This window comes from Rhinolophus hipposideros (assembly GCF_964194185.1).
Source record: "Rhinolophus hipposideros genome assembly, chromosome: 2".
In the NCBI taxonomy this organism is placed as follows: Eukaryota; Metazoa; Chordata; class Mammalia; order Chiroptera; family Rhinolophidae; genus Rhinolophus; species Rhinolophus hipposideros.
Genome location: NC_138048.1, coordinates 105020961 through 105040455, shown reverse-complemented (window position 1 = coordinate 105040455; position 19495 = coordinate 105020961). Strand labels below are relative to the sequence as shown.

Here is a 19495-nt window from a genome sequence, read left to right as displayed (position 1 = left end):
AGACCTTAGGACGCATCAGTAGACCAGAGCCTTATTTCCTAGATAGGAGATCAAGGTCTCCAGGGCATGAGGGGCACTGAGTGGCTGAGCTGAGCCAGCAGCTGGAGCTCAAGCCAGGGACCTTGTGCTCCTGTGACTCCTTTTAAATTCGCATGTGCCCTTTTTGACACTTGCATATGAACCCGGTATGACACACCCATTTGGGGGGAACCGCATCAATTTAAAAACAAAACAAAACAATTAAGCCTGTTATAATGTCCCCCCGCGTGGGAAATTATGGGTTGAAAGTTTGAAGGTACTCGATAAGACACCTGATAAACATGAACGAGCGACAGGATGGTGGCTGGAGGCCGGGACATCTGCTTCTATCTGGTGCTTGCCAGGTTTTTCCATTGTGCCAAACGTTTCTCATGAATAAAATTCTTGGAATTTTATCGAAAACAATGAATCCATGTGTCAGAGCTTCGTGGAGGAGCCGCTTCCAGATGTGTAGCGCACTGTATTTTTAGCAGATGGATGTGTGTTTTGCAAAGGCCAAGCAGAGAGCTGCCTGTTTTCCTGGAGCTCCTTCTGAAGACGCAAGGGATGATGACATCCCCTCCCCTGGTGTTCAGAGGACTGTTCTAGTAGAGGGACCTGGGGCCTGGGGGCTCTGTCCTGAGAGCCCCTCTTTGCTGCTTGAAACCTCAGTCACCTGGACCCCAACCTGGGTGGGTAAGCTCCAAAAATCAGAAGGTTAGAGGAGTCCCATGAGCTTAGCAAGGCTGCCATAGAAACCTCGTGAGGTTTTAGGGAAAGTTAAAATGAAAAGCATCATGGATCCCACATCCCAAGGGGGTTTGAGGAACATCGACTGTGTGCCATGTACTATTCTAAGGATAGAAATGGGGATTACGTTATAAGAACCTGGTTCCTCTTCCCTCTCTCCCTCCCTTCACTAACCTGCTGTAAGAGAAAGCCCACAGCATGCCAGGGGGTGTAGCTATAGTTCTGAACAGGGGCTCCAGACCCCTTCTCACACAAAGCTTATATTTAGCTGACGTCAAACAAACTAACGCAGAATTACAACCCAAAACCCCCATAGAACTGGACCAAGGACCAAAAAGGCTATATATCACATGGGGCTAAAGTGACAAATGTACTCTTACCAATAAAAGATGCTAGTTCATCCTTCAACCCCTGCTAGACAAAGATACATGATTGTTAAATTTAGCACTTACAAATAATAAGTGACTGTGTCCCTTTTCCTGGCATCTTGCTCGTTCGAAGGACATGCCTAGAAAGGGGTGGTCCAAACCACTGCCTTGAACCACGGGGAGAATTTGCGTCAGTCACACCAACTTTCTATAATGTGATCACAATTGAAATACAATGTTAAGGTTCATAAAAATCTTTTACATAGATGAGCTCATTTGGTCTATTTAACACCTCGGGTTGGGGGCTGGGCAACTATTCTCAACACCACCTTTACAGTTGAAGAAATTGAGACCCAAATAAGAGTAAGGCAGCTAGCCCTACTTAAACTTGAATATGCAAGTATGCACTGTCGCTCTTCACCTGGGAAGTTGTTATAATGTGGATTCAAGGGTTAGAGAAGTTCCCCAGGGGATACAGAGAGCAGGGGCAGACTCCCGCGTCACACTCCAGTTTTCTGATCCCCAATCCAGGGCCATTCCTCTCTGCCTTGCCATCACCTGCATTTTGGTACATCTCCATGTTTATCCTAAATTTCACTTTTTAAGTGAAAAGGAAATGGTCTTTGCATCTCAAATGAAGTATTTGAAACTAGATAAAAATGAAGGCTTTTGAATAGTCTCCAAGTGTTACCTGATGACAGTGATTAGAGAAACAGAGACAAGTACTGCATGTGAGCCCCGCGCCACCCAAGAGGGTGCAGAAGGACCTGAAGGAGATTGCATCCTCTGTACTCAAAGGGACTTAAAACATGCAAACAGGATGTTTCCACACATGTTTTTACACTTTTTGTTCATTTCTAAAGAAGGAAAGAAGCCTATGGGAAAAAAGTGTGGTTCTTTGCAGGAGAACAAAGAATCTATTAACATCACTTACACATTGTTTCTCGTGTTGTTTTTTTAAACCACTTTACTAAGGCTCGATTGACATGCAGAAAACTGGACATATTTGATGCATACAAGATGAATTTGGAGATAAGAATGAAACTAATGCCATAAACACCTCCATCCGCTCTGAAAGCTGACTTTTCGTCTCCTTATTTACTTTATTTTTTTGTGCTAAGAACACAGCATAACATCTAGCCTCTTAGCCAATGTTTAGGTACACAATACAGGGCTGGTAACCGCAGTACAATGCTGAGCTGTGATCTCTAGGGTTTACTCATCTTGTATATCTGAAACCTTGTACGCTTGATGCACTAAATAATCCCATCTCATTCTCCTTTCCAGTGTTTCAAAGAACGTCCTAAATAGCACTGAGAGAGTGAACGAGAGTTGTTTTAAAATTATGTTTGTTGGGCTTCTGATTCCTCAAGGCTCATTTAAATCTAAGTTTCATTATCTGGAGCATAACTTTGCTGGAAATTTTTTCCAGTCTTCTACAAAGCTCCAGTCTTCTACAATACTTGTAGGATTTCTGCTTCTTCTCTCCTCACTTGCTCTGCATGCTTCTCTCGTCACTTGGGGAAAGTTTGTTTTCTGGTAAGCCTTATTTATTTATTTTTTTCATATGTTCCCGAGCTCTGTAGAGTCCCTCAATAAGGCGCTCTGTGATCATATGACGCCAGATACATTGCCAGTGGCAGTTAGCTTCCAAATTCCTGACTGCTGGCTGCACAACCCATTCCTCTCAAGTACGCAGCCTCTGGATTTCGCATCCACAAACATGTGATGTGGAGAAGCTATTGTGATGCTGGGAACACACACACCGAGGCGCCTGCCCTGAAAATGCTTGCATTTTAATAAAGGCGGGAGTAGGGGGAGAAGTATGTGAGTAAAGAAATTCTAGGGGCCGGCCACGCCTATTTCAGAGCCAAGGAAAAATCCCCTGAGTTCAGAGTGGGGGACTCGATGGGCAGTCGGGGGAGGGGGGACCCAGTTGCAGCTCTGACTGGACACTCTGAGACTAAGGAACACATCTTCTAGGATGAGAAAGGAAGACACAAGTAAAGGCGAAAAGGGAAGAATTCAGGTTCTCTGTAGCATTTCGGCAACGTCTGCCCTAGTGGATATGCTAAAAGATAAGGAATATGGACAGGTCATCTAAAGTGCCGTGATAATAAAGATAATAAGGATAGATAGAGAGATAGGTATGTATGTGTATATGTATGCATGTATGTGTATGTGTGTATGCGTGCCTGCAGGCATATATGTGAACATAGATATGTATGCATGCATGTATGTATACATATGTACGCACATATATGTGTGTATACACACACACATGTGTATGCACCGCCACACCCATCCTGGGTTTCACTCTCTTAGCTCTGGCTGGACTGGAGTTGTAAACTGCTTTGGCACTGAAGGGATATCACTTTGGGGAAATACGCTCTTTAGATGGACTTCATTTGCCTACGTACATTTTTCCTTTGAGGTTAATCCAAGATTTTTTATGTTTTTGAAGGACTAAAATAGCAATGTGTTAAATGAGAAAAACGTGAGTACAAAGCTGGATGCTGTATCTAATATATGATTTTCATGTCTCCACTGAAGAATTAAGAAGAAGAGAAAATAATGTCAAAAATGGTTCACGTCCATCTTGCCAAGGCATTTGTAACATAGAGTGTTTGACTTTTTTGGTATTGTGGTTATAACAGACACACCAGTCAGATGAAGTTTCTGGTCACATGCCATGTGGCTGTATCTGGATACTTAGAATGAAGACTCCTGAGCGATGGGTGTGGTGTTGGGCGAATGGTGGAGAGGGCTGGTCTGCCCTAGGTGCGTTGTCTGTTTGTCTTGCTTTTTTCTCCTCCAAACGTGATGAAGGATAGACATTCCAGAAGCATCTCCTGCACGCTCTCTGCCTTGAAGAGAAGCTATAAACAATTGTGTTTGAGACAGCCTAGTAAATAGCTTTCCAATATCATTAGGTCTGCAGATGTCCATGTATGGCCGCCAAGTGGCACTGGCTCTAGCATATTATAAATGGTGTTCCCACTTGCCCTATTTTTCCTGAGTCTTATTTGGTAAGAGAAGTTAGGCATCCATCCACAATGAATACACCCCAATACGTGGCTATCAGTTTGGGCCCGAATAATCTGATGAACCAAAGAAAAGAACAGGTTTGTTCATTTACCGCATTACGTGAGAAATAATGAGACATATCTGGGAGCTATTGCTGCATAGCTTTTAGGCTCCTAGGGGAACATGTTGTACTTAGAAGGTCCCTTATTGGTTTCCAAAGGATTTTCCACTTACTGTTCTGGTCTTTTAATTCCACCCGAAATCCAGGGAGTCTTGGTATTTATTCCCTTCAACCTCCTCTTTCTTCTACCAGCTTCTCTTTCTCAGTGACTCTGTCTCTTATATGTGATACCAGCTCTGCTTTCGATAGCCCTGAGAAGACCAGGTGGAGATGCATGCTGCTGTGATCTCTGTCAGTCCAGCTTCCTCTTTCTTCTCATGATACCCAGATTGTGGAGTGCGGCGTCTTCCTCTCTGGGAGTGACTCCGCTCAGAGACACAGTCCTGGCTTCTATCTCATCCTCCCTGTTCTTGTTCCGTTTCTTCTCAACCCCGCTTTCTCCTCCGTGGGCAGCAATGACGACGGACCTTACAGGACTACTCTCAGGACTGAATGAGCCTCGTTAATAAAATTTGAGATGCCATTGGTTATAAAATGAACCATTATTTTACCTGTCATCGGGAAGAAGAAAAGCTGCCAATACACTGTGACATGTCATTGGTTGTAAGATGCGGGTGCAAGACGTAAGATGAAAGGTTTCAGAGCAGGTACAATGTGACAAATGGGACATCTTAAAATCAGTGAAAGAGGCTTCAAAAAGACCCTGCATGCAAAGTGCTTTGCAAGGTAGCCTGGTTTATGATGTGATGGATCAGCTGTGTCTGAGTCCAGAGAAAGTGGCTAAAATCTCTTACTGATCACAGTGCAAGGATCTCTGTGATGTACCAAGTTCTGCTTGGTGACGTGCGAGAGCAATTTAAGGAAGAATTTTGCATTTGGTTGTAATGGGACGAGAGCTGAGAAGAAAAGGCGGGCTGTCGGTTTAAGATGACTTGGCTTTCTGAAGTGGGCACCATGTTGTCATTGCAAGGACTCCTGCTAGAATTTTTGTGCGGCAGCACGCCCGTGATCTTAGCATGCTTGTTCCACTTCACTTCTCTATTTGTTTCTCGCAACCGTTGGAGGCACATAGGCTTGAGGAAACAGAAGGTTGATTTGGGAGTCCAGTGCTCTGGGCATCTCGTTCCGGACGTCTCCTGAATGTTTAAAAACCACGTAAGCATCACGTCCCTCTGTATGCTTCATGCACGCCAGCTGGGAAAGAGAACTCATCATTCTTTACGGTGGTCTCGGTTTCAACACTTCACCACGCCCGGATTTTCATGAAAATTTAAGTATGTTGTATTCTCTGTATTAGCATTACAATATTTTTTCTGAGCCATCGGGCACATGTTAGAGGCAAATCTGAGTCCAGACTCTTCTTTCCTAATGCTTTTACTTGAAATAAAGGATCCTCTCAACACATTCATGTTAACCGAAAGGCGTCGGGACCCTGTTGCTGGAAATGGCAGTTGGTGTACAAAGCACAGTCAACTTTAGTTTTCTTGTTTTAGTTTTTAGTCTAAGCGTTTTGAATCCTTTGTTGTACCCAAATCTAGTTACTTAAAAACAGAAGTGTATATTAGTCCTACAGTACAATATAGAATCTCTTTTGGAGTCCTCCCCACTTTCTGGAACGAGCAGTCAACTGGTATCCCATGACCGAAATCCTAAGGGCTGCTCCTCGTATGTTGTTGATGCACTCAGTATTCACATGACATAGTAAACACTGCACACTGACACAGCGGACCTTTTCGTTTGCGAGCAATTTGCTTAGAATTTACGTGTTTCTCATCAGTGCATAAAAAATGGCATTGGTCGTCTGCCACTTGCCACATCAGACTATCCTAACTTTCCTGGAGCTACAGAAAAAAGCACCCCCACACACCAATCTAAAGTTCAGCTCTTTTTATAGTAACACAGAGGCAGGCATATTAAATTATTAGGCCCCGTTTCTGCCAGGTTCTGACTTTTTTGAATTCTCTGTTATAAAGCAGCCAGAGCAGTTCCCAAGTCCTGCAGCTGGCCGGAGGTTCTGGGAGAATATCCTATCCTTGTTAACTAAGGCTTCTGCAGACACCTTTGGCAGGTAGGCAGGTAGGTAGGTGAGATGGCCTCCCACGAGGAGGGACGCCAGGTGGCAGGCAGGCAGGGAAGCAGGGACAGTGCCAGTCAAGCCCAGGAAAAGTCACTTGCAGAGCTGGAATTGAGGGACTCATATGTTCCCGGGACCTAGCCTGCGTTCAGAGTTCTGCTCTGGTTTTAATCCTTCTGCCTAGATCTTCTCCGGCTTTGAAGTCCCGGGGCTGTGGGGTGTGAGAGTCCTTAGCAGCAGTCTTTGTCATTCACAGCCAGGCAGAGGGATGGATGAAGCTCGCCAGTAAGGTAGCCAAGTCAGTGAGTGAGCAAGCACAGGCTGATGGTCCCCCGGTAGCCATGCTGTCTGCTTTCCTCTCGAGTAGCAGTTCATTTTATTGACCATCCTTGTGAAGCAGGTCTCTGAAAACCATCCTTCGGCTTCTTTTTACACCCCCATTATCAACATGCGTCTGTGTGTGTGATTTTGTTTATTTGTTTGTTTCCTTTTCCTGACCCATACTTCATCCCAGGTGTTTAACAGTCCTGGTTTAGTTAGGGTCACGCTGTGGCAGGCTTTTTGAGGGCTTTGTCTTCCCAGGATGTGGACTGTGCTTCATTCGTTTTGAAATGTTTATCCTAAAGCTTCCTCATTTTTAGACTGTTTCTCCTCTAGTGAACAAAAGCAACTTTTGATATGCTGAATCCTACCACCTTTCTCATTTTTATGCAATATCAACTTTGAGAAGAATTTTAAGATACAAAGAAAAGATGTGCGTCCCCTCCCTTTTCTCTAGCTTTCGTATTTTTTTTTTTCTAAATCGATCTCAATTAACTTTGATTCTTTTCTTTAGAAAACCATGTGCTGAAATAATGCTCTGCCAGATGTGAGAATGGGTTCCTCCCCCTCCAAACACACACAGTGGCCTTGTCTTGATTCTAATGTTTCGGTCCACTTTTAAAATCTTACACTACATTTATTTGGTCATTGGATGTGTTTGCAAGACTATCCTACTTTATCCTGGGGAGATATTAATACTATAACATTGTTACTCTGTGTTGTGAACGCCACTTTCTTTTTTGTTTGTAAGTTAAAAATAAGCCTGTTTCTTATATCTAACCTGTTCCTGCCAATTTCTGATATAAATCTCATGGTTATTCATGTTTCTCTTCGTCGGTGAGCCAACGCTAACATTACATAGTATGTTATTCCCCTGGAGCCTTGGTGGAGCTACAGGGCCCAGCGAGAAAAGGGGGCAGCCATTTGCCTTGTTTCCTGTTTTGAGTGTGTAAAACCTTGCTCTCCATTGCTGCTACCAGAAAGGATACTCTGTCTTGCAAAAATGATTTAAGAAGCTGTCATTTTTGTCTTTGTTAATTAGCATGACGACGCCAAATCCATGATGCCAGTTTTTCTTTAAAATCCACGTCTGTGAGTTTAGATTCCTTAGTTTCCTTCCCTCCATTTGCGACCAGAAGAGAGAACCATGTCATTCAGGTTCCCCTGACACCTACCACGCCTGTTGGCACACACACACCGTCTGAGCTGCTGCCTCACTTGATGCTGTCTGTTGATGTGTTTGGTGTTACTGTGTATTCAAGATGTTTTCCTTTTTTTTCTTCCTTTCTTGTACCTCATGCTGGCTCTCTGGCTGGCACAACCTATCCTTTTGTATGCTTTGTGTTCCTGTTGGAACTCCGAGCTTACTCTTTTCCAAAGTATCACAGGGCTAAGATTCTAGGAATTTTAAAGAAGTCAGAGGTGCTGGGTGTGATATGTACACAGACACGTGGCCACCACTCTGAGAGCCAAAGTGTGGAGTTTGTCCTTTGTCATTGTACTCCTCACTGATGCACTGACGGTGAAGTCCATGCACTTGGGAAGCTGTGAAAGGAGTTGGTCCTTGGGCACGCGGGGGTCCATGGGGAGCGGCCAGGTACACCCTGGATTGGGTTTATGAATCCGCCTGTGTTCCCTAAAGATTATGATACATCTGGGGTGGGAGGGAGGTTTCTATTTTAGAAAGGCTGCTTCATAAGGCTCTATTACTAACAGAAGCATCGTTATTTACTTAACTATCAACTCAAAGAATAAGAAGGGAGTGTGACTGTAAACACATATCCCAAACCAGGAAATGTAACATAGGCTTTGTAGGCTGCGGGGGCAAAGGGAGCAAATGATTGAGCCTAAGGCCCATTCCATCACTGATTCCCTGTTGACCTTGGGCAGCTCGTGTCAAATTCTGGGCCTTTTTGGGTCTCAGATTTTCTCATTTGGGGAAATTTGAACTAGACAGTCTCCACAGTCCCCCACTGGCTCCAAGGTTTCCATTTTTAAAAAGTGTGTGACCCAGCCAGCGTTTGCTTCTTGCTTGCTGATAGCAATGCTGAAATAAAACTGAGCTTTTGCATGGATATTTCTTTTCTATTATAAAAACTCAAATTGGATTGTCTCATAGCTACTCTGCGTAGTTGCTGCACAGTGTATCCCTCACATTGTTGAAATTTCCAAATCCAGTTGGCCTTTGCGGAATTGGCGGTAGAATATGAGCAGAGCCATAGGCTAGCCACTTGTTTGACTTGAAAGGACAGAAGAAGGACACACCAGTGACAAATTTCTATTCTTACGAAATCATGCAAAAGAGCACAGATGTCAAAGAAAGTAAGGGGGAGGGGTAAAGAGCTACTCAGGGATCTAGATATTTCAAACATTCTGGTATTTGGAGACATCTGGATAATTCACAGCAGTTTTTTTTTTGTTGTTGTTTCATTTATCACCCAGATGTTCACCATCATGGAAGCACTACTTGAAACTCTATTTCGGCTCATAACTTAGAAGTGGAAAAACTCGTATCTTTGTGTGTTTGTCCTTTGGTGCTCCATTTCCCCCTCACTCTTCTTCTAAGTACCTCTTCCTTGAAATCTCCCGGGAATGTGGCGATTTCACCAGATGCGTAGGTGTGAGCCGTCACATTTCTTTTTTTAATCTTTATGGCCATTCTGTACTCTGTCTGCTTGAATTATAGATTGCATTTGTCAAATAATGACACATGCAATTGGGTGTCTTCTAAGACCTTTGAAATTCAACTTCCTCGAGTTGAGATTAAAGTGAGTATTATCTGCACTGCTCCAGTCAAGCCTGGGGTGTTTGGAGACCCACGTAAAAGTTTCCCTAGGCCAGCCAGTTCCAACGCTTATGGTCTGGAGGCAAGAAAACAAGCTACGTTTCTTTTGTGAAAGGTAGAAATGGAGGCCATAAAACTACCTAAACTGTGGTCCCAGTGAGAAACGACTCTAAAGGCAGCAACGCTCTGAAACATACCTGTCCTTTGAGTGCTCTGACTTGTGTTTCTTTGGGCATCCAGGAAGCGCTCTCAGTTGTCAGTGAGGACCAGTCGTTGTTTGAGTGTGCCTACGGAACGCCACACCTGGCCAAGACGGACATGACTGCGTCCTCCTCCGGCGACTATGGACAGACATCCAAGATGAGCCCGCGTGTCCCTCAGCAGGACTGGTTGTCTCAACCCCCAGCCAGGGTCACTATCAAGATGGAATGTAACCCTAACCAGGTGAACGGCTCAAGGTAAGGGGACCCCTGACTCGTGATGTTCCTGGTATGCCCACCCCTTGTAAAGGCTATGTGGAAATGAGTCATGCTTTTCCCAAGATCCTTTCAGAAAGGGAGGCCATTGCACACTTACATTGGGCACCCTGAGAAAATGCGTTCTCCAATGGTTTGCGTTGAGGATAGAGGTTGTAAAACGGTGGTATATGTACTGAGAACTCGCTTTGAAAACGTGGTGTTCAATTCAGTTTTCCAGGCATAAGGGCTCTGGGGGAGGGGCGTCATGCACACATATGGCAGAATTCATCTCGGAGGTTTTCATTGTCTGGAAAACAATGCTGTCTTATGTTTTTATGGAGGGCAAGTGTCAGCTAGTAGCCAGGCTGTGTAGTGTACGTCCAAGCCACATGCCTTTGCAAATGGGTCCACTTTGTCTTATGTCCTCTACCCTGACCCACCGACCCCTCTTCCCTCCTCCGCCCTTTTCTCTTAATGCGTGATGCTTCTTCTCATCTTTACTCCTTATTTACACTTAAAACCAGGCTCTGTACTCATTCACGTTTCTGAGATTGTCATGTTGCTGCTAGTGTCTCACAGAATCCAGTGTTAAATGCAGAATGATCCCAGGCCCTCCAAAGCGTTTCACTGGATGCAGTTTTGAACAGTAAAGTTGGTTTCAATTATGATGTACTACCTCATATGTATTCAGGAAGAAGAATATAAAATTTTAGGACGAAGAAAGGATAATTTCTTTTAAATGTTGCATGATCTGACATCGCGTCATAAAAATAGCTCACACTTTCGAGCGCTTTACTCTGTACAAAGCTCTTTTATACCCAATGCCCTGTGAATTCTCCAAGCAGCCCTGTGAAGGGTGCTTGTGCCCATTTGATGGATGAGGAAACTGAGGTGCAAGCTTTTTCTGGGTAAACCAAGCTCACCACTTAAAGGGACTCAGAATCTGGATTCACATCAAGGGTGTTTGACTCTGCATCCAGCGTGTTTTCCACTCTGTTGCAGCTATAATAGGCCCTTTTTGCTACACATATATTTTAATGCTCAATACATTTTTTATAAGTGTTATGTTTTATAAGTGCTGGAAACCATTGCATCAACTTCTAGTGCAGCGCTGATGAAGGTGCCAAGTCCCAGCACCTCAGAGGGAACGTCACCAGTGCTGCTGGACGTGCCAAACTAGGAGATGGGAGACGCCAGAACTTTCCTCAGCTCTGAGAAGTCAGTTTGCTTCTGTGCATCGGGTTTCTTTTTGATAACTCTGACGCTGAATATTGCTGTGACATGGGTTCTTTCAGTGGAATTTAAGCCAAGGCAGGGCCATCTTGGACTTCATCAACAGATTAATTCCCAGACTTCTGAAAAGGCCCCCGGTAGGAAATGCAACCTAGGACCCAGGATACCAGAGTCCCAGGTAGTTATTCATTGCATATAAATATCTAACAAGTAAATCCTGTCCATCTGATAGAGTATTTCCACTGATCATTAACTGTATATATTTGTGAGACTTAGAAGAATGCTGTGTAATCATGGTCTGAGGAATGCAACAGTGTTTATGTAGAAGAATAGTTAGTTGTGTGGCTAACCCTGGCATCACTGAATGGGTTCTAGTTTTGATGGAGTCATGTGATCCCATATACGCCAGGAGGATAATAGTGGGAACACTAAAGGCAAGAGGCATTCCTAAAGCTTTCTTCTTCTAATGCTACTGTCTACCTGCAGGGAGTACGTGGGGGTATGTGTGTGAGTGTGTGTGTGTGTGTGTGTGTGTGTCTGTGTGTGTGTCTGAGAGAGAGAGAGAGAGAGAGAGAGAGAGAGAGAGAGAGAGAGAGAGACAGAGAGAAGGGGAGAGAGAGAAGAAAAGGGGAGGGTGGGAGGGAAGAAAGGAGGAAGAGAGAGGAGGGAGCGAGAGAAAAGGAAAGAGAGAGACAGAGACAGACAGAGAGAGAGAGAGAGAAAGAGAGAGAAAGAGAGAGAGAGAGGGAACACACTTCGGGCAAAGGGCACTGAGATGATTTCCAGCTGGCAACAGCCGAGTGAGCCGTGCCCTGGCCCTTATTTCCAGAGTCTGGCCTCGGGCCAGCTCGAGGAAGGCCAGTCTGGATTCAGCAAGCCTCAGAAAGGAGTCTCAGAGAGGACATGAGAACAGTGATGCCAAAACAAAACTTTCTCTTGTTCTCACTGTGCTAATCCTAAATTTATAAAGAAGGGGAAGGAGAGGAAGGAGGAGAAGGAGAGGGGAAGGAGCCTGCTGTCTTATGGGAGAAGTGCGCATACCGGTTCCTTTGACACGGGCCTGTGCATGCCTTCAGCAGCTGACAACCACCCGCCCACTTGGCCAGGCTGTGGGGCAGTCTTCCTGGCCCGAGGGTTTATTACAGGGACTCCAGATGACAACTTGGGGCAACCATGAGTCTGGCCAATGGGTTTGGGTCCTCAAGAAAGGCACAGAATCCCAGGCAGCTTCTCCCATGTTCCTCAGCCCCAGACCTGGGAAAGGTCATTGGTGGTTCCTCCCTTAGACTGGTGTAAAGATGGGGGCTCAGCTGAGGGTCTCTTTCCTGGGAAATGAAATCATTTTTGGAGCAACTGGACAGTTTTCTTGCAAGGGAACAATGGAAACGTTAGTACCTTCCCCTCTCAGGCCTTCACAGAATTCTAGGATTGCTCAGGATGCCCCATTATAGGATTTTTAAAGGCAATTCCAGTTTTTGAAGCGAACTATGATGTGTTTTGGTGGTGGGTACCTTGTAGACTCAATCACGTCTTCTCGTCATCGGTCTGTCAGCCTGGCAGGGCCTGTCCATGAAGAGAACTCAGCTGACTCCTTCTACCTTTGGTCAAAGTCCATCCATATGCTGGAAAATGGCGGGCCTGGTGTGAAATAGGGAGGGAGGGAGCACATTCACTTCAGGAACCCCTCAAGCTTTGTGGAATTGAGCTGTGATCCAGATGTCAGCTGGTCACCAGGTGTCATCATTCCACTCCCCGGAGAACATTCTGGGGAGACTGGAGCGTGGCATTCTGTACTTGTCTTCGTGGAAGAGAAGGGTACAGTGCTGTGTCCATCTGTCCCGGAGCTCAGCATGTCAGCTGGAGCTGGGTGTGGGGCCTGGCTTGCTGTGTCATCCAGACTCTGCAGAGAAACAGAACCAATAGCATACTTATTTAACAGATTTATTTTAAGGAATCAGCTCACACAGTTGTGGAGCTTGGGAAGTCTGAGATCTGCAGGGCACGTCGGCATGCTGGAAACTCAGGCAGGAGCTACGCCGCAGTCTCAAGGCAGAATTCCTTCTTCCTCAGGGAAACCTCAGATTTTGCTCCTTAGACCTTCAACTGATTAGACGCAGCTCACCCAGTGTCATGGATAATCACCTTTGCTGAACCTCAGTGGATCATAGATGTTGACCACACCTATGAGATTCCTTCCCAGCAGCACCTCGATTAACAGTGGATCAAGTCTCTGGGTGTGGTGGCCCGGCAAGTGGACACAGGAAACTGATGGCACCTGGTGCTGCGGCCTCCATGGTCAGTGTTTGATGGAGCCATTCCTTTCAGACCTCCAAACAAGTGTTCCCTGGGGTAGTCGCTTCCCGGTAGTGGAAGGGAATAGAAGAGGGGGTCGTTCATCAGATCGGTGGTTTGCTGGGACTATTTGGGCCATGAGCTTCCAGGGTATTGAAAGGTGGGGTGTGAGGCAGAGCTGCTCTTCGGAACCCAACAGGCTGCCTGATGGGGTGAGGAGGAAGGGAGCGCCCACATTCATCAGTGGAGCTAAGGCTCACATTGTCTAGAAGATCGGGAGAGGCCCCCAGGTACACTGAGAGCTGCTGTGCATTGATCAAACCTGCAGACTTTGCCAGCTCTCTGCATGATCTTTACCCACGTCACGTCCAGCTCCATGAAAGCGGACGTGGACATGCATTCACTCTGCTCTCGTTATGGAGACTTCTGACTGGCTTTACGAACTCTGACTGAGGTGCCAGGGGTGGAGGCAGGGGTCATGGAGATGGGGAGGGGCTCACAACAGAGACACTGCAGAGGAGGGGGTGTTTCTCCTCCCCATGAGGACCAGGTCAGGGATGCAGCTCCCAAATGTCCCACCTCCCTGCACCCTTCCCGAGCCTGCTGCTGCCTCACCTCCTACCCAGAAGTCCCAGGCCAGATGTGCTAAGGAGTTAGGGGCTGGAATAAGGAAAGAAGTCCATCTCCCGGTGTCCAGCCAAGTAGTTTCTTCTAATTGTCCTTGCTTATGTATAGGGGGCTTTCATGCAGCACACATGCCTCTCAAAGGCAAATTCAAGGGGAATTTACATAAGTCAAAAATTGGACTTTGGCTGGAACACATGGGCCATTCCCATTGTGGCTCCTTATTGCTCTTTTGCAGACGCCACCGCGGGAAGGGCAATCTCTGCAGCGTGGGTCTTGCCAGACATGCCCACGCTCCTTCCACATAGAATACCATCCTTAGGAATGGCCTTTGTCTGTCCCTATCCGTCCGTGACCTTGGAGGAAAAGGACAAGTGTTTTGGGAGAAGAAAAGGGCTTAGTTTCCAACCCAGTGGTAGAATTCTCCAAAACCTCAGCCCTCCCATGCTCACAGCTTCTGAAATGAAATACAAGGGGTGAAACGAGGTCTGTTGCCATTATAATGGAACTCTCTATAAAATAATAAAAGGGAAACAGGAGAGAAAGCAACCAGCACCTCATGAGCCAATGGGGGAGTCACTGCAGGCTCACCGTGGCACAGTTCTTGCTGACGCTAAACTAACGGCATGTTGTGTAGACATGGGACAACATTTCCCAGTCAGTGGTCTACCCTGCCTTTCCCCTTTCTTTACTCCAGCCTCACACACACAAAACCTCCAGTGTTCACACAATGGAGAAGTATCAGTGTGCAGCCAAACTGGACCCAGCTGTCCTTCTGTGGACAGAGAGGGCCCTGCTGGACACTCCACGCCTGCCTGGCTTCTAGCGAGGCACCTGCTGATGCCTTCATTCGATGTGGTTCCTAAGGCTGAAGCCACTGCAGACTGGTGGGATAGGCAGGGAACCACACACATGCACACACACACTCACACTCTCACACACACGAGTGCACATATACACTCGTACATTCAGACACACACACACACACACACACACCCCACCACCAGATTGCCTTCCAGCAGCAGGCAGGCAGTGCCAGGTGCATAGCAGGTGCCTTGCCCTCTGTCTGAGTACCCGTCTCTGAGAGTCAGCCTAAGTTCAGGCCATTGCCATTGGGCATCTCCCTCACCCTCCCTCAGGCGATGAACAGTCCTTGCAGCCCACCCCAACGTGGTGGTAGCTGCACGTTGGTCCCTCCGGAGGCTCATTGCCCCTGAACTTAATAAATTTGTGGGCCCTGCTGTGACTCCTACCCCGGCTGTCTCCAGACCACCTACGGTCATGAGCTTACTGTGTGGTTCTGTTGGGGGAGGGCTCCCCTAGAGCGGTGGTTCTCACAGTGGGGCCCCAGGAACAGTGGTAAGAGCACCACCTGGAAGCTTGTTAGAGATGCAGATTCCCAGGCCCCACCCTGGACCTGCTGAATGAGATCACACTCGGGGGTGGAGCCCTGCACTCGGTGTTTTAACAAGCCCTCCAGGGTGTTCCGATGCTCACTGGTCTGAGAACCGCTGCTCTGTTGCGGATCCAGGGAGATAAAAGTGAGAGTTCTCAGCAGCGAGTGAAGGTGTCCTGTAGAGTGAACGGTCTGGGAGACAACAGCGTTAGAGGAGGGTTGTTGCCAGGGAGTCTGGCTGCCTCCTTGGCCTCACACCACTGGGGCATTTGCCTGTGCAGCGAGAGATGACGTTATGGGGCCCAGCTCTGTGTGGTCTGAGGAGATTTATTGTGTGGCAGCTGGCGGGGATGACTCCAGCCTGTGTTCGGCTAGCAAGACGCTTTTGATGTAATTAGAAAGGATGCCATCTGCCGTGTGATGAAGATGATAGAAAAGGCAGGTTACCTGATGGGTCTGCCTTGGCATCAGACATGCTCATTTTGCATCGAGTCATTCATTCATTCAGCAAATATTTGTTGAACACCTACCATGTGCAGTCACTGTTCTAGGTCCTTCACAGCCATAAAACACACAAAAAAATTTCTGCTTAAGTTCACTTTCTGATGGGCAAGATAGTCGTTAAATGAGGTTAACTAGTTAAAATATATAGCAGAATAGATCATGGTAAATGTTAAGAAGGGAAAAAAAAGCAGGAAAACGGGTGGCATTTCTAGATAGGCTGGCTTGAGAACATCACCTCTGAGAAAGTGACATTTGAATAAAGCCCCAAAGGCAGTGAGGGAGAAGGCCCCACAGTTAAACAGCGGAAGAATATTCCAGGCAAAGGGGATGGTAAGTGCAAAGGCCCCGAGGTCAGCCTGAAGTGTTAGAGGACAATTGTGGCTGATAGTTAGTGATCAAGGTGAAGAGCACTAGGAGATGAGGTTGAGACATCCTGGGGCCAGTGAGGGCCTTGGACCTTTCCTCTGTGCGAGCCAGGAGAACAGTGGGGGACTCTGAGCAAAGGAGGGATGTGATGTGACTCAGATTTATCAGGATCCCCCCTGCGGGAATTCAGACAAGGGACGGTGAGGCCTGCATAACGTGGTAGTGATGGTGGAGTGGGGAGAGCTGCTCCAATTCTGGCCATCTTTTGTTGGTAGATCTGTATAGTTTGTTGACGGGTTGGAACTAGGGCGTGAGGAAGAGGGAAGCAAGGATGAGGCCAAGGCTTGGGGCTGTGCCCCAGGTGAGGTGTGGACACATCACAACTGGGGATCCCCCTGAGATTCGCGCCCAGGCCCCTCTCAGCATGGCTCACACACTGGGGACATGCACTTCGCTCTGACAAGCACCAGGCAAATGGGGCGGCTCTTCCCTCTTTGAGTTCAGGGGATCATGATTCTTTAAACCTGCGGTTCTTAAGCCCGGTGATTCTGCCCCTAGGGGACATTTGGCAAGGTCTGCAGACAGGTTGTCACAGCTGGGGGCCATTCCTGGCATCTAGTGGGTGGAGCAAAGGGATGGACAGCGTCTCCCCTCCAAAGGAGTGATCTGGCCCCAAATGTCAGTCGTATCGGAGCTGAGAAACCCTGTGTGAAACCAACATTGACTTGTGTTTCCTCTGCTTCATGCACTGAGTTAGCTGCTGTGAAGATGGGTTAAGAGAAGCTTCTGGTCCGTCACAGGTGAAAGCGATGCTGTGAGATGTCTGACGAATTCCAGGACAGACGGGTGTCCAGGGCCCAGCTACAGCGGGGAGGGAGGACGTGGCTAACTGCACCTGGGCAGGGAGGAAAGACTGCAAGGACTCGTATCAAACAGGATTTCTACAACACATTCTGATTTATTTACATCCAATCTATCATCCAAGTTCCTCATGAAATCTCTGAGATGCCATTGCGACTCTACCCATTATACAGATGAAGACCACTGAGTTTCCGAAAGTTTTCGTACCCGGCTCTGCCTATCATAAGCCACGTGACTGCAGGCCTGAGCTCCTCCTTTCTCCCTCAGGGCCCGTCCTAAAGCTACACACCTTTTCTGTGCTGGCTGGGACCGCAGAGTTTCCTCCAGGTGACAAACAGGGAGTGTGTTCCGCCTCTTATCTTCTGAGAGGCATTAAATGCAAACACTGGCCCTATTTGATTTTTTGTATATATTACATGTTTCAAAAAGAATTTACTTTCACCTCATTTTATTTTATTACAGCAGGTCAATTTAGCCGTTTTCACCTTTTTTTTAAATTAAATTTATTGGGGTGACAATTGTTAGTAAATTTACATAGATTTCAGGTGTACAATTCTGTATTACATCATCTATAAATCCCATTGTGTGTTCACCACCCAGACTCAGTTCTCCTTCCATCACCATATATTTGATCCTCCTTACCCTCATCACCCACCCCCCACCCCCTTACCCTCTGGTAACCACTAAATTACTGTCTGTGTCTATGAGTTTTTCTTTCTCATTTGTTTGTTTTATTCTTTTGTTGTTTTTGGTTTATATACTACATATCAGTGAAATCATAGGGTTCTCTGCTTTTTCTGTCTGACTCATTTCACTTTGCATTATACTCTCAAGATCCATCCATGTTGTCACAGATGCTCCGTTCTCACCTTTACGTTACCTTCATGAGGTATCTCCAAACTAAACCACCTTTTAAAAATAATAAGTGTGATGAAGAGACCCTCAATCTGAGCACACCAGCAGCTCAGTAAATTCTTGTTAGGCTGAAATTAAAAATAAAAATTCTTGATTTTAGGATGGAGGCTTTTCAAGTACCCCATGTGTCCCTGTGTTGGAAGAGGTGCTCTGCCCAGCTACCACCTACCGAGTGGAATCTTGGCTGAAGGTCGTTTAACATCAAGTTCTCATTTTCCGTGTGGCACTCAGTATTTGCTGTTTGAAAGTGGTGCGCTAGGACCAGCCTCTCTCTAGGACCAACCTTTCTTTTTTTTTTTTTTTTTTTTTTTAATTTTTTTTTTTTTTAATTAATTTTATTGGGGTGACAATTGTTAGTAAATTTACATAGATTTCAGGTGTACAATTCTGTATTACATTGTCTATAAATCCCATTGTGTGTTCACCACCCAGAGTCAGTTCTCCTTCCATCACCATATATTTGATCCCCTTTACCCTCATCACCCACCCCCCACCCCCTTACCCTCTGGTAACCACTAAATTATTGTCTGTGTCTATGAGTTTTTGTTTCTCATTTGTTTGTCTTGTTCTTTTTGGTCTATATACCACATATCAGTGAAATCATAGGGTTCTCTGCTTTTTCTGTCTGACTTGTTTCACTTAGCATTATTCTCTCGAGATCCATCCATGTTGTCACAAATGTTCCTATATCATCTTTCCTTAACGCCGAATAGTATTCCATTGTGTATATGTACCACAACTTCTTTATCCATTCATCTATCGAAGGACATTTTGGTTGTTTCCATGTCTTGGCCACCGTAAACAAAGCTGCAATGAACATTGGAGTACACGTGTCTCTATAGAGAAATGCTTTCAAATTTTTTGGGTAGATACCCAGGAGAGCGATTGCTGGGTCATATGGTAATTCTATTCGTAATTTCTTGAGGAACCTCCACACTGCCTTCCATAGCGGCTGCACCAGTCTGCATTCCCACCAACAGTGTATGAGAGTTCCTTTTTCTCCACAGCCTCTCCAACACTTGTTACTATTTGTTTTGTTGATGAAAGCCATTCTGACTGGGGTGAGGTGATATCTCATTGTGGTTTTCATTTGCATTTCTCTGATGATTAGCGATGTTGAGCATTTTTTCATATGTCTATTTGCCATTTGTATATAGGACCAACCTTTCTACTTGACTCACTGAGATTTGACTTCATGTATATTTTTCTTACAGTTCCTATAAGACTTAATTTAGGACAAATTCACAACTATGATCATGTTTGCTCCTTCCTGCCTCAGGGTTCTGAATCAGATTGGCATGAACCAGGTCTCCTAGTTGAGCTCGGCCACCTGCCAAGCTGTGGCTGGGTGGCACAGGGTGGGAGACTTGCAAACCGGTGGT

The 19495-nt window shown here is 46.1% G+C and overlaps 1 protein-coding gene across 5 annotated transcripts in view; it reads left to right on the top strand.

Annotated features, from left to right (window-relative positions):
• ERG (ETS transcription factor ERG) overlaps window positions 1–19495 on the top strand; it is a gene marked incomplete at its 5' end in the record, with an annotated part of 256726 nt that overhangs the window by 186373 nt on the left and 50858 nt on the right. For all 5 annotated transcript variants that reach the window (XM_081029840.1, XM_081029842.1, XM_081029841.1 and 2 more), the window contains one exon: window positions 9705–9922. In XM_081029840.1, coding sequence (XP_080885966.1) covers window positions 9705–9922 — 218 coding nt within the window. The remainder of the gene's footprint in view (window positions 1–9704; window positions 9923–19495) is intronic.